Source organism: Arvicanthis niloticus, chromosome 8 (assembly GCF_011762505.2).
Source record: "Arvicanthis niloticus isolate mArvNil1 chromosome 8, mArvNil1.pat.X, whole genome shotgun sequence".
Lineage (NCBI taxonomy): Eukaryota > Metazoa > Chordata > Mammalia > Rodentia > Muridae > Arvicanthis > Arvicanthis niloticus.
The window spans coordinates 75,445,479-75,461,590 of record NC_047665.1 but is presented as its reverse complement, the minus strand read 5'-3'; the positions used below and the strand labels follow the sequence as shown (position 1 = coordinate 75,461,590).

Below are 16,112 nucleotides of genomic sequence, written 5' to 3'. Positions count from 1 at the left end.
AAGCCAGCTCCAATTAAATGTTGTACTTTATAAGACTTGCACCGGCCATGTGGTCTGTTCACAGTAGTAAAACCCTAACTATGACAACTTCCTTCTTCCTCAGAAAGGAACAATGAACCATACCCTCACAAAACTCTATAGTAGAACATGAGAAAACAGACTCAAGAGTTAGTGCAACAGGTAATACAAAAAAAAAAAAAAAAACTACAAATCAATGGGGTGGGGGTGGGAGGGTAATCCTTTACTGAAAACCAGAAAAACCAGGAAAAACAATTTCTCCCTATCTCAAAGAAAAGTAAAGGGGGCATGGTGGCACACAAGTGTAATCCCTGCATTTAGGAGGCCGATAAAGGCGTATGACAACTTCTAGGTCAGTCTAACAAAGCCATGTTTCCAAAACAGAAACAAGCTGGGCATAGGGGTGCACACCTTTAAACCCAGCACTGAGAAAGCAGAGGCAGGTGGGTTCCTGTGAGTTTGAAGCATGGTCTATAAAGCCAAGTTCAAGACCAGCCAGGGCTACATAGTGAGATCTTCCCTCAAAAGCAAACCAACAAATACAAAATATATAAAAACAAATTGAAGATTGGTGATAAGAATTTTTCTGGAAAATGAGTGTGGTGGTTTAAATAAGAATGGCCCCCAGACACTCATATATCGAATGCTTGGTCATCAAGAAATAGCACTACTTGAAAAGGATTAGTAGAACTGGAGTGTGTAACTGAGACTAGACCCTGAGGTTTCAAACAAAAAAGCCTCTTCCTGCTGCCTGTGGATCTGGCTGTAGAACTCTCAGCTATCTCTCCAGCACCATGTCTGCCTGCACGACGCCATGCTTCCTGCCCTGATGATAATGGACTAAACCTCTGAAACTTTAAGCATGCACCAATTAAATGTTTTCTTTTATAAAAGTTACTTTGATCATGGTATCTCCTCACAGCAATAAGTAACTAAGACAATGAACAAAACAACAGAAGACAGCAACACACACTCCAGAGCTCAGACAACACACACTCCAGAATCAGCAACACACACTCCAGAATCAGCAACACACACTCCAGAGCTCAGACAACACACACTCCAGAATCAGCAACACACACTCCAGAGCTCAGACAACACACACTCCAGAGCTCAGATATTCGGGAAGAAGGCTTACCTATGCGTCCTTGGTCTCTGATTTAAAGAAGCCGTCCTGCCTGGACTATGCTGGCTCCCAAGCCTCGCAGGACTAGTCATGTAGTCATTAGGAACTGTTGGAGGCTTAACAGGTTCTAGGGTTTTGTAAGGGGTATTCCGTCTAACATTGAAGAATAGAAGGAAGAATAATGAATAAGAGACAAACAGCACCCCCTCCCAAATTTGCAAAAATATCTATCTGAATTAAGTATAACTGAACTTTTTTTTCCAATTTTAATTTAAAAAAGTAAAGACTGGTAAGATGGCTCAGTGGCTAAAGGTGCTTGCCATCCAAGTCTAGAGACCTTGCCACCAAGTCTAGTTCAATCCCTAGAACTGATTTACCAGGGGAGAGGAATATTTGCAGGCACATGGGAAAACACACACACACACATGAGGCCACAAAATTGCCTTCTGACCTACACAAAGTGTATAGCAGCATGAGTTATACAACACACACGCTCTAAAAACAAAAAATATTTTTAATAGTAATTGCTAATGTAATGATATATAAATTTTGCTGTTTTAACATAAAAATTCAAATTGTTGCTTTTCATTGGGAAAATTATTGGAAAGGGTCATTTAATATTCTAATATTATACTAAAAATAATGGTTATAATATTAAGGATCTATAACATATAATATTAAAATACACATCTACATCATTCCCAATTCAGTCACTCGTAAGCCTTTTGGGGAGGCGGGGCATGGCTGGCTGCTGACTGAGACCCTCCACAAAAGCAAAAAATCTAATATGGAATTTACAAGTAACTAATCCTTCACAAACACCTTGAAAAATATGATACAATTAATACCACGAGAAGTCACCACTACATCTTCCAGCTTTCCATAAAGCTACTCTGGTGTAAAGGGGCCTGTGACTAGCTGATGCAGTTAGAGCCGCTTGGATATAGTCTTAAGTGTAAGGTGCCATGGAATAGGAGAAACAGAAGATGGAGACTACTAAGCTGAACTCCACAAAGAACACCACTTATTCAATGAGCCACAAAATAAATACTATAAATACAAGTGGAGGCACTATAAGGATCATTCTGTTCAATCCATTTAGGATAAACATGAAGCAGATTTACGTGTGTGTGTGTGTGTGTGTGTGTGTGTGTGTGTGTGTGTATTTGTTGTTGTTTTTAAATATAGGATTGCTCTGTCTTCATGTACCCCTGCATGCCAGAAGAGGGCATAGGATCCCACTAGATGGTTGTGAGCCACCACAGGTTGCTGGGAATTGAACTCAGGACCTCTACAAGAGCAGTCAGTGCTCTTAACCACTGAGCCATCTCTCCAGCCCACTATAGTTTTTATATGTACAAAAAAAAAAAAAAAAAAAAAAGGATATGCATTCATACATATATAAAAGACCATTAATTCCTGGCATGATGGCACCCATAATTCCAAATCTAAGGAGGGGGAAGCAGGCAACTCTGGCACTTACTATCCAGCCAATCTAGCTTCAAGGGTGGGCTTCAGGCCAATAAGAGAACCTGTCTTAAAGGAGGTGAACAGCTTTCCTGAGGGTGAAACCTCCCCGCATGCTTTTACACACACAGACACACAGACACACACACACACACACAAAATTAAAGGGTAGCACCACAAGAGATAATTCAAAAAACAGGGGAAACATGCACTCAAGAATACAGTTGAATTTGTACCCCAGAGTTCCTCGGCCCGACACGGGAGGGCTTGGTGGTTTCTGCGTAGGAGGATTTGTTCTTGACAATGTGCCAGTTCTTGCAGGCTGGTTATTTCCGTGCTAAAATGTGGAAAGAAAAATTTTATTTCTGTATCAACTTGTTCTCTTGATGTTTTAACATGTCTTTTTCTTAATATCAGAATGTGAAGTAAGGATTCCCAGACAGTTCTAATAGAGCTTGATATTACATTTTAAAAGTTCATAAGCCATCTGCACTCAATTCTTCCCATCATAATTTGTGCTATTTGTATCAATTTATACAAAATATAAGTGAGACTACTAGATTTTATACCTTAGTGTTAGACATGTTCATTGATATCAAACTTATTCAAGAATCAGAATTAAATGTTTGAATAAACGTTTACATATGCATCATGTGTGCATAAAAGCAAACAACAAATCTGTTAATCTGCTAAAATATTCACTGCAAGTTTAATCTTTATCCTAATAATTCAGCAACAAAATCACAAGTGATGTCTGGGAAACCTAACTATAAGTCAATGGAAGCAAAGCAACTGTAAAACACATGAGCAAAAGCAGTACCTGTTAGAACAATTAATGTTCCTACAGTGCGAGCGTCAATATATCTAGGATATATTAACACAGCCAAGCTAAACGCTGCTGATGTGATCTAAGTTTGAGCATATTTAATCTATGTAAATCCTACAGGGAAAAGCAGACAGACATAAGAGTTTTCACATTTTAGTGGCTCTGCAGCCTCTGTCAACATAGAGGAAGTACTGTGGATCAAATGATAAGTAATGTCTCTTACCTTGGCTTTTAGCCACTTTATGTTGGCAAAAACAAAAAAGAGGGGGAAAAAGTAGAAATTAATTCTAGGTAAGTTGTATCTGACAGGACAGGTTGACATTTATATTACTGAATTTACGTTAACAAGGCTTTATCCAGCGCTATTTGAAATACATTTTAAAAGTTAACTAGAGGAACTAGGGAAATAAATGTTTGTGTGTTACACTTATTTTCCCTCAGTTCTAGGATTTGAACTCAGGGCTGCACAGGTGGGTCAAGCATTTTACCAAAGAGCTACAACCAACCACTCATTTTCCCAGACTGGCCTTGAGCTGACTTTGGGACCCAGATGAGGCCTTGAATTTATGACTGATTCTCTTGCCTTAGCCTCCCACACAACCGGGACTGCTGGTCTTTGTCACCAGGTCTAAGTAACATGTACTTCTAAAAGGAAGTTAATTCATAAGAAAATTACCAATTAAGCCAATATCAAAATTTATTAGGTCAGAATTTAACCCATGAATCTAATCCAACTAAATTAGAGATGATGCAGAGTTGGGAAGGTGCCTCCGAAGTATATAATGGCTTTTACAGGTAACAGCACCCAGCACCCATGCCACCTATAACTTCAGTTAAAGATCAAGTGCCCCTTTCTGGACTCTACAGACACTGTACTCACATGCACATACTTCACATATATTCATAATTAAAAATAAAACAAAATCTTTTAGTAAACAAACTACAATTATACAGAATTGTAGAGCTATTTTAATATAGCAGTATGTAAGATCTAAGTGTTAAATAATGAATGTCCACGTCTGGGATATTCATTACTTTAATAGTAGTATAATACTTTAAAAACATAAGCCTTAAATTCTAAAATTTGAAATCCCAGTTTAAGTAACTAGCTGAAAAGTAACTTAATAAATGGAAGTCTCTAAATTAAATCCTTAATACCACAAAGAATAAAGCAGAAAAATAATAAACGTACAGTTAAACAACACATCAGTAATTAAAAACACATACTGCTCTTGTAGAGGGCTTGAGGTGTAGCTGAGTGTGGTATCTTTTTTTTTTTTTTCTTTTTTTCTTTTTTTCTTTTTTTGGTTTTTTGAGACAGGGTTTCTCTGTATAGCCCTGGCTGTCCTGGAACTCACTCTGTAGACCAGGCTGGCCTCGAACTCAGAAATCTGCCTGCCTCTGCCCCTCAAGTGCTGGGATTAAAGGCGTGTGCCACCACTGCCAGCGAGTGTGGCATCTGTAACTCCAGCTCTTGGGAGGCAGAGGCAGGCAGATCTCTGCATTTAAGGCCAGCCTAGTCTATATAGTGAGTTTCAAGCCAGACAGAGCTACATATTAGTAAGACTCTGTCACAGAAAAGTAAAAATAAAAATTCACAAGTTGCTTCCAAGTTCAGGAAAGGATTCAGCCTTGCACCTCAGTGTTTAACAATCTGAAGCCCTGGGAATGTAGCTCAGTTTGCAGAACCCAACACAGTGCATCAACACTAGGCTTCATTCTTAGCATCCCATAACCCAAGTACAGCAGTGTACTCCTGGAAACCCAGAATTTGGGAGGTGGGTGCAAATGATCAGCTAGACACAGCAAGTTCAAGGCCAGTTTTGGTCCCATACAACCCTATCTCAAAAACAAAATTGTGAGTGTTGTGTTATGAATAAGATAATATATGTATGTATAAAACTGATAAAGAATAAAAATAACATAAAAATAAAAATAGCCTTTAAAAAAACAAAAATATAGAAAAGAAATCATCTACTCGTAGGTTGACCAAATTCTAACTAAAGAATGAATAAAGAGTCTGGAAACTCTCATTTCCAGACTACTGAAGTCTTCAGCAAGCCTACACTACTAGGAAAGTATATGTTGCTATGTTTTTATTGAACAGTTCAGTGAAAACTCTAAATAAAGGCTACTTTGATCTTAAAGGCTACTTCTGTGAGAGATGACCAGCTAAAACACCTAAAACAATGTGCACCACCTATAATGCCAATCCCTTATACCAGGCCATTAAGAAAAAAATTCCCATTTCTATAGTTTGTCTATAAAGTTTGACAATTTCAATTTCTATCAATAACATATGCTGTTCTCACACCTTATCTACTATTTTTCAGATGACCCGAATGGCAACATTAAATAAAACTGTATAGAAGAATCAGATGTCTTCTCATTTATGCAACTGTGCTACAACTTTGGTGTTAATTAAAATGGTAGTTCTCGATGCCACCTGGGAACACTGTCTAGAACCCTACCTAATCACCTAGATGTGAAGTGTTACATTTAACTAAGATTAACTCCTTGATAAGACATCCTAGTGTATTGTGTAATCTATGTACATGATGATTACATATGCGCCATATACATGTCCATACAGTATGTTCATAATAATGTAACATTTTAATTATGCAAAAAAGTGGGGTTTTTTTGTACACTCTCACATCTTCATTTCTTTCAACTGAAAGAACGAAGACAAAAAATAAGGGAAAAACCCTCCGCATTTGTATGTAACCTGTTCCCAAGTTAAGGCACAATAAATCTAAATGGAAAATGAGTTTAGTTGAACCCTGCAACTATACAACTTCCTCACTTTCAATCTTTACTCAAGCTCAGCTTCCTCTAATAAACAGTTTATGTGACTGTGCTCCAAATAAGGAGTGTTGTAAAATTAATCTCTGCCTCTTAAAAAGCTCAAAAATTTAACAGCTAGCAACTGATATTTACATGAAATGTCTATTTCAATGTCCCTAAACATAAACAAAATAAGATTTTACTATTTCCTAAAAATCTCTTTTCTTCTAAACATTTATAGTTATGAATGAGAAATTTCACCCTTTACCTAGAATATGGAGTTAAAAGCAACAGAATTTTCTTTGAGTCCACTCTATTTTTTTAGCAGTACGCTTCAAAAGTCAATTAGGCCAATTCTTTCTTTTAACTGATTAGTTCTCACTCATATATAATATTTATGTAAGGCTGTGCTACAGTTTACTCATATAAATAAATAAATCTTAGTAGTAGCAGTAATAGTAACAATCAGAAGGGGTGGGCTAGTGAAACAGTGCCACAGTTAAGAGCTCTTGTTGCCCTTGCAGAGCCCCCAGAGTTCAGGTCCCATTACCCACATACAAAATGTCACAACCATCATACAGAATAAGACTGTATCTCTATCCTCTTCTGATCTCCACAGGGACCAAACACATCTGGTATGCATACATACATGATACACATAAAACTCACTACACACATAAGCAGTACACACATGAACATAGCACACACAGGGTACACTACACAAGTGGCACGCAAACATGGTACATACATTTGGCATACCCACATGGTATGCACACACGGGACATATACACATATACAGGCAAAACACTCAGATACAAACATATCTGAAAAAACTAAGAACAATAACTGGGAGACCATTAAAGCTGAGACAGCCCTGGTGTTCTGGGTTCCTATAAAACAAACTAAAACTCTACTCCATAAATGACCAGAAACTAACAAACTTAGAGGTTTCACTTTAGAACACCAATTATAACCGATAAAATGTCTTTGTCTTGCTTCCTTAATCTTCCACATGACCTCCAAATAAACACTATATATATACAACAGACAATCCTCTATAAGTTATAAAGTAATTTAGATATCTGTTCATTGTTACTATTACCAAAAATAACTCTAAATTTCTCCACTAAGTATTCAAACCTTCCTTCCCTATGCTCACTGTGAAACACTGTGGCTGCCCAGAAAAATCATCATCTTTTGTTATTCTTCATGTGCATATTCTGGTACATTGTGCATAGTGGGTTTCTCCTATCAGTTCACCAAAATCTAACCAGACTTACTTTATGTTATTTTTTATTTTAAATTTCTATTAAAATATAGATACCACATACTATTCTGTATGAAATGAATTGAATTCATTTAAATGCTATTTAAATGTGCATAATCAATTTAAGGGAAGGCCAAGTATATCATACACAAACACCAAAATACTAAAATTTACAAGTAAGATAGAATATTAATCTTGGGAGTACAAAAACCTTGGATATAAAATGTGTTGGCTAGAAGAATATTAATCTATTTTAATATAGTATTTAAAATTCTGTATGATTATAAAAATATCCAAACAGTAAAGTTAAACAACAAAAAACACCATGAGGAAACATCAGGTGTCATGATCCTTAATACAGCACAAATTTAACAACCTGTTAAGAAATCAAACTTCATCTAGGAAGAGTTAAGGGAAAAAATTTAATCAAAATACATTCAAGAAGAAAATTTTTAATTAAAAAAAATTAAATTTCTAAATACAAATATAAATCAAAGACAAAATAATAATAATTACAGGTACTAGTAGGGTTTGCCTATATTGAAAATGTACATTTTAAAATAAATTTTCTGCCTCATAAATTCAGCCAGTGCATAATTTATCATTAATGAATGCCCAGATTTCTATGGATTTTTAAGGAGCAGGAGGGCTGGTTGGTTGGGTGTTTTGTTTGTTGAGTCTCAGTGTCTAACCAGGTGACCTGCAGCACACTATGTACAACAGGCTGCTTCTTAAGCTGTAGTCATCCTGTTCCTTCTGCCTCCTGGAACTAGTAGTATTCTTTTGAGACAAGGTCTCTCTATATAACTCTGGCTATCCCCAAACTCACTCACTAGAACAGACTAGCTAGCACTGGATTCTGAGAAGCACCCGCTACACCCGGCTCTGGTATGATTTCTTAACTTTCTACATCTTGATAGAAAAAAGATGTATAATCCTGTAGAAAAGAAGTAACATAAAAGAATGAAAGTTCTTACAGAAGTCGTAAACTCCTCCACCCCCACACCCCAAAATACCAACCAGTAATAAGACCAGTGACAAAGTAATTGTGTATGTATATATTCTGTATACATACAGATACATTTTACAGGCATCAGCTTCATACTGGTTTCCTGGATGTCAGACTAGCCTCAAATTCTCTGTGAGCAAGGATGATCTTGAGCTTCTTACGCTCCTGCCTCACTGTTTGAATGCAAGGACTGCCAAGTGTACCATCACTGTGGTATTTGGGATCAAATCCAGGGTCAGGGTCATACTAAGTAAACAGTCTATCAACACACACCGATTTCTAAAATATACCATTTTCACTGGCTACCTACTCTTTTAAATCTTGGTCAAAACACTTAAAAACAGTAACCAAAGCAATGTGAATATATTTCAGAAGTATACACTTAAAAGCAATTAGTAAAAATTAGGAATGATATATACCTTAAAAAGAGGTGTTTTTTTTAATGTCTGCATGTTTTAATAATTAAAAAACTATCCAAGTTCTCATCCATATACTTTCTGCATCTATTAGTTGTGTTTATGCTTCCTACTTAAATTCCTACTTAAATTATACAGAATTGCATTTTCTTATCTAATTTCCTTCTAGAATTTGGACCCAAGCCTTTAATCCTAGCACTATGCAGGGGTACATAAAATAGATCAAATCTCGCACACTCTCAAACATGATGTCTTAAAGCACACAACCACGAGTGAAGAAAAGAAATAATTCAGGGTATTTGTTTTTGAGATAATGGTTAAGTTTTGTGAGGAAGCTGTGTTAAGACGAGCTTCACTAAGTAGTCCAAGTTGGCCTCAATCTCCTAATTTTGCCTCAAACTCTATAGTGTCAGAATTTCCCCCCACATCTGGCTCAGAAATTTTTCTTTATTGAATTGTTAAGATATTGTTTTGGTACAAGAAAATTAAGATGCAATGGGAGGGTGGGGAGCGAATTTGTAAATTTCCCCAAATAACAGACTAGATAAACATACATCTCTACATGTTGTGCATATTTTTAAAATCCCAAAACAAGCAATGATACAACCTTATATATTACTATCCTAAAATATTTTAAAATAAAATTGAATTTAAGCTGTTAAACAATGCTAGACATACCCTTGATAAAATACAAGAAACAAGTAGTCTCTGCTACATTTGCCAAGTGTTTCAACTTCACATATAACTGCCAAGCATGAACATGAATAAAACATTGCAGAAATCAAAGAGCACAGTAGAAGTTAATGTTCCTCTCTTAACGAGACATCCCAGAATATTCATAACCTCTCGCAATAGCACCAGTACTAAACACCAGCTACAAAGTTCTCAGACTCCGCTGACTTCTTTTTTAAAAACAGGGTGAGAGGCTGCTCTCCAAGAGCATTCAGATTTAATTCCCAGCACCTACATGGCAGCTGACAACTTCCTGTGACTCCAACTCCAGGGGAAGAGACACCACTTCTGGCTTCCACACTTGAGGCACCAGGCACTCATGCGGTGCACAGACATGCATGCAGGCAAAATACTCATAAACATTCATTAAAAATAATTCTTAAAACCCAAAAGATATTATGAAATATTTTGGATAATACAAAAAAAAAAAAAATCAGTCTTCTGAGAAAAAGATTACTACCACATTTCAAAGCATGTTTATCCTGTGCAGAGCTAAAGAACTTGCACTATTCCAGATGTTTGCAAAGACACATAAATATAAAAAAACTACAAATTTCAAGAACACATAATTCTGCCAAGCTTGAGCATAGGCAACAAATATTCTACAATTCTATAGGTTGTGGCAGATGTATGCAAAATAGAATTTTATACAATTTTTTAAAAAATGTAAATTGCTGAATTCCATCCCTATAATACACAGGTACACAAATATTTAGGAATAAAAGACCAAATTATATACAATTTATTTTCTAAAACAATCATAATCTATGATTTAAATGGCTTACTTAATAAATGACTTTTTCAAGTTGTGTTTTTGTTTGTTTTGGTGTTTGTTGTTGTTGTTGTTTATGATACAAGCAACACAGTATTATGTGTGGACAAGGAGATAAGGGAAAACTTTCAGAAGTCTATTTTCTCCTTCCACCATGTAGGTTCTAAGACTAGAACTCAAGTCAAAGGGTTTGGTGGCAAGTGCCGTTTATCTGCTAAGCCATCTTGGCAGGCCAGCCTTTTCAGGTTTTTACGTTTTTCTGAATAATGCCCATTCCATAGATAAAATTCTGCTCCAAGCTTAGTCAAACTTGTAACTCATTAAATGAATATTTTAGAGGGCTGGAGAGATAGATGGCTCAACAGTTAAGGGCAGTTGTTGCTCTTGCAGAGGACCCACATTCACTTCCCAGCATCCACATAGTGGCTCACAACTACCATAACTCATTTCCAGAGGATCTGGAGGATGCAACACCCTTTTCAGACCCCTAAGAACACCAGACATGCATTTAGTGTACACACACACACACACACACACACACAAACATTCATATATTTGTATCTTTAAAATACATAAATATTCTATAAAAATTCTAGTTGCTAGCTAAAGGGAATCTATAAAGTAGGAAACTCCTACCACACAATTTCCATCCAAAATATTTGTTGAAAATTCAAAGTAATTTACATTATTTAATACAAAATGCTTACCTTAACTCCATGGCCCACATCATCCAGAACCGTGTAGTCGATAGGTTTCCGAATATACCTGACAGGACGCTCCATATTTGCAGGTGCGATTATTTTGTGAGTTCGTGATGTATTCTTATTTGTTGTCAAAATACCAATCTCTCTTCGAGCCACTTTTTCTTTATGAATATCCACAGTCTATATTTTAAATTTAAATAGAGCAAGAAAATATTATTTGGTATAGTAGATAATGTATATACTGTCCATATGCATTGGACCATGGGACTATATCTCATACCTATTTTCCGGTTTTTTGTTTGTTTGTTTGTTCGTTCGTTTGTTTGTTTGTTTTTTCCGAGACAGGGTTTCTCTGTGTAGCCCTGGCTGTCCTGGACTCACTCTGTAGACCAGGCTGGCCTCGAACTCAGAAATTCACCTGCCTCTGCCTCCCAAGTGCTGGGATTAAAGGCGTGCGCCACCACCGCCTGGCTTCATACCTATTTTCCAATGATTATGTATTAGGTAAATTAATTTCCTTAAGGCTCAAATCAGTTACTACTTAATAGATTTTTTAAAGCAACTGTTAGAGGAAAAACTGTTTCCTAGAAACCTGGAATGTGTGGAAGGAGAGGAGGCCTGCTCAGTCACTTTTAATTTATTAAAAGATACAAAACAGAACAACAACAACAACAAAATCAGTGATTATAGCAATGAGATAAGTGCTGTGCTGACACTCAGATTATTTGAATTACCATAAATGTATGCAGTTCAAGTAGATCAAAAACATTTCACTTAAAAGTCTTTATAGATTGACAGACTTTAAAAGAAAAGCAAGACTATAAGAGGCAAATATAGAAAGTACTGAAGGCAAAAAGAACTGCACAAGGCAGACACCATTAAAGGGGAAAAAACTGTAAGTGCAAAGTTTATAGTTTTCAGCAAGCCTCTTACATATCTGTCTGTTCAGCTTGCCCAATAAAAGCCTATGAAATTGTTTTTTAAATACAGCATTTGGGGATAGAGAGATGGTTCAGTGGTTAAGAGGACTCTAATTCAATTCCCAGAATCCACATAACAGCTCATAACTGTAACTCAAGTTCCAGTGGATCTGTCTCCCTCACAGGGACATACATGTAGGCCCAATGCCAAATAAATATAAATAATTAAGAAAATAAAAACAAAACTTTAAAATAAAACATTTGAAGAGGAAGAGATATAACTCACTTGCTAGCATATAAGTACAAGGCCCTGAGTTTCATGTCAACAAATAATAATACATTTAAAACTTTCATTTAGTCGTCAAAATTCACCAACGGATAAAAGCCTGGGAAGGGCTCCATGGCTGCCAGCCTACATGAGGCCCTGAGTTTGATTCCTAACTAGATGCACAATATATTCTCTTTTTTAAAATCTTTGTTCTGTTTCTCATTTGAGACAGTGTCTTGCTATGTAGTCCTGTTGAGCCTGGAGCTTGCTTGCTATGCAGACCAGGCTGGCCTCAAATTCACAAAGATTCACCTGCCTCTACCCTGTTTCCAGAGTGCTGGGATTAAAGGCATGTACCAGCTTGACTGGTCCACAACTTATTAACTTCATATAATAGACAACCGTTCAAGAGTTTAAAACTTTCTCCTTATAATGAGGAAGCAATAACAAATCTATACCAAGTGGCATAATCACTGATTGTGTATAGTCATCAGTATTAGGTATGAAGTAATGTAAACACCAAGGAACAAAGAAAGGTAAGGAAGGCTCATCACCCATTCTAAAAGATCTAGCTCCCCTAAAGCCTGAGTCTTCCTATAGTGTGTTCAGCTTTGTATGGAGGCATCCCCTTTTTGCAGCACCTTAATGCAACCAGGCTTGGTTACCTGAGCAAATACTGAATGCTGGGGTTTTGGCTGTTTTGTTTTGTTTTATTTTGTTTTCCTTTTCTTTGAGATGTGATTTCTCTATGTAGTTTTGCTGTTCTTAAACTCTTTGAAGACCAGGCTGGTCTCAAACTCACAGAAATCCAACTGCCTTTGCCTCAAAATGCTGAGAGTAAAGAAGGGTATGTGCCACTACACCTGTCCCCACCACACCCTGCTGAGTGTACTGGTTCTTGTAGTTGCTCAGTGATATTTTCTTTGATCTAGAGTCTCTTATCTTTCAACAGAACCCATGAACTAATGTTAAATTAACCTTGCAAAGGGAAAGGCTCTGATCCTTCAAATCTGGAGTCAGGGTAAGAATGAAACACACTGGCAAAGAAGAGCTTCTGGGATGGAAGAAACTGATAAACAGGAATTGAAAAGAACTCATAAGAATGGCTAATAAGCCTCTAATTTATTATTTATTAAAATTAAGACAGTGTCAGGATGGGTACCTGCGAACCTCAATAATTCCCTATATATTTTCAATTTTCTACCAGATTGAAAATACTCATCATGCCGACAGCCTCAACAGGTCTGCCCCATGAACAGCTAGAATTGACATTTATCTGGTAGAAGGTGAAACAGATAAGATTCAAAATATTTTCAAATAATATTTAAGAGATGTGTGTACACTGAATGTAAAAGGAGCAAATTTTGTACCTATTATAGTTAGAACAAAGCAAATCTTTGCCTAGGTTGTTTTGAAGGTGACAGGGTAAGTAAATAATGCTTGTTAAAGAACAGTGACAACTGGGCTACAGAGATGGCTTGGCAGACAAGAACATACACGGCAAATACAGAGGGCCTAAGTTCCACATTCCCAGCACTCACTGTTTCTATCTACCTATAACTCCAGTTCTAAGGGATCTGATGCCTTCTTCTGGCCTTTAGTGGACACTAGACATATATGTGGTGTACATATATACATAAAGACAAAACAATCATATACATACTTAAAAAAAAAAAAAAAAGCTAAGGAGAAGGTCAGTGAGAAGGCTCAGCAATTAAGAGCACTGGCTGCTATTCTAGAGGACTCAGGTTCAATTCCCAGCACCCACACAGCAGCTTATAGCTGTCTGTAATTTCAGTCCTCATGAAGCATGCTCAAGGGACAGAGACATACATGCCGGCAAAACAGCCATATACATAAAAATTAGTTGAAGAAAGGAAGGAAGGAAAGGAGGGAGGGAGGGAGGGAGGGAGGGAGGGAGGGAGGGAGGGAGGGACTATGCTGGTTCTCAGATCCTCTCAGTCTACCTTGTTAACATTCAGTCCTTTGGAGATATCATAAGGCACATCAAGCATGTTTTTAATCAACGGCTATCCTGTAAGAAGTTCCACTAGAAGAAATGTCTCTGAAAAAAAAACCTCTGCATATGAACTTTTATTGCTACAGGCAGGTATCAAAATACTGATGAACACAACTGGAACCTATGAAACTAGGTCAAGGAATCTAGAAAACTCTTAATGTCAGCTCCAATTCTATTAGAAAATCAAAAAATTTCCTGTTCTGTCTTTTAAAGGAGGGGTATCATACCATAGCCCACACTGCCCTCAAACTTAAAACAACCCTTCTTCCACAGCTTCCTGATTGTTGGGATTAAGCTACCATGCCTGGCTTTATCGAGAATTCAGAGATGCAACCTTGTCAACGGAGCAATCGGCCACATTAAGGAAGACTCCTGACAACATGGACTACTATAGAGATTGAGCCCTAGTCAGTGAAAAGGAACAAAACCTTAGTCCCTCTGCCAAAAAAGTAGCAGACTATTGCTGATGACTCGGGTCTTCCCACAGCAAAGGGGACAGTTTCCATTAATTAGCATGAAGGCACCACCACTCAAAACAGAAAGTAAATGTGAGCAGGTGCAAACCCAAACTGCTCTCACCCCAATAACTCTAGCACTCTCTATAACCCAATCAGCCACATTCAAGAGAAAGTTGGTTGGAGATGTTAATTCAAACATATGTAAATTATTTTAGGGGCCAGCTCAAAACTGGCACTACTGGAAGGAGAAAAGCAACTCCTTCAGAGGGATAAGATCCCTACTTTGAGTGGAGTTCAGAGAAGAAAGGTCTCTGATAAAACCCCTCGGCGTATGACTGCTACAGGCAGGTATCAAAATGCTGATGAAGTAGGGAAGGGAAACTAATGAGCTTTCCTTCTTGGTAGACAGAGCCTTTGGAAACCATTTACTGTACTGCCACTGTGGTCTTCACAGCTAACACACACAACTGTTGTCCATATTATTCATTCCTATACTGTGAACATTCATAAATTCTAGAGGAGACTGTGGCCGGTAAACAAAGCCCACGTAGAAATGGGCTAGAGGCTCTAGGGTGCCATTACTATGACCCCTTTGAAGACAAGACTCCCTGTACACATCACTCGGCAATTCTTCTGTGAAGAGCAACCTCTACTTAAGCACCTTCTATTTTGGATTCAACACCTCCCTGACACAAATACTAAATATTCCTATGCTGAAAAGATCCCCAGACGGTAGCAGCACACCCAGAGACAGAAGCAGATGGATCTCTGTGCTAGGAACTGAACTCAGGACCTCTGGAAGAGCAGCAGCCCGTGCTCTTCTAACACTGAGCCATCCCTCCAGCCCCTTGACTTCATTCCTTACACAGAGGCTACCACCTCTTCCCAGGAATGTTGAGTCATGGACTCTACAGAACCTTGGATGGATGGTCTTCTTCTAGTTTTAGTGGTCTTCACTGTGGACGACTCTTGCAGAGACTGGTATTGGCTATTCCAATAGAACGAGCTGACCAACCACAGGTTGTTATGAAGTACTGATACCTTTTTACATTCTCCACCCACAGCATTTTATATTGCTAAATGCTGGAGCAGCTCTCTCAAAGAGCAACACATGAGGGTCTCTCACAGAGCTCAGACACTTGACTTCAAAAGTCTGCAAGCTTCTCTGAGTTACTTTTTCTTCTCTCTGCCTCTAAGTGTGCTTTCCCTAACTCTATGGGCTTCCCTATGGTGTTATGTTCCCTTCTCTAAAGGCCCTGCTAAGCTGTGTGGTTGCCTCCTGCCACATGGCTGACCTCTAAGCCAACTCAAGCTGCTTGCTA

At 37.7% G+C, this 16,112-nt stretch overlaps 1 protein-coding gene across 10 annotated transcripts in view; it reads right to left on the bottom strand.

Moving 5' to 3' along the window:
* Positions 1-16,112, bottom strand: part of Abi1 (abl interactor 1) — an 86,245-nt gene that overhangs the window by 15,856 nt on the left and 54,277 nt on the right. For 5 of the 10 annotated variants that reach the window (XM_034510799.2, XM_034510804.2, XM_034510800.2 and 2 more), the window contains exons 3-6: positions 11,128-11,304; positions 3,661-3,675; positions 2,848-2,948; positions 1,157-1,297 (exon numbers count right to left, since the gene is read on the bottom strand). In XM_034510799.2, coding sequence (XP_034366690.1) covers positions 1,157-1,297; positions 2,848-2,948; positions 3,661-3,675; positions 11,128-11,304 — 434 coding nt within the window. The remainder of the gene's footprint in view (positions 1-1,156; positions 1,298-2,847; positions 2,949-3,660; positions 3,676-11,127; positions 11,305-16,112) is intronic. The other 5 variants (XM_034510802.2, XM_034510806.2, XM_034510803.2 and 2 more) reach the window with 1 other exon arrangement.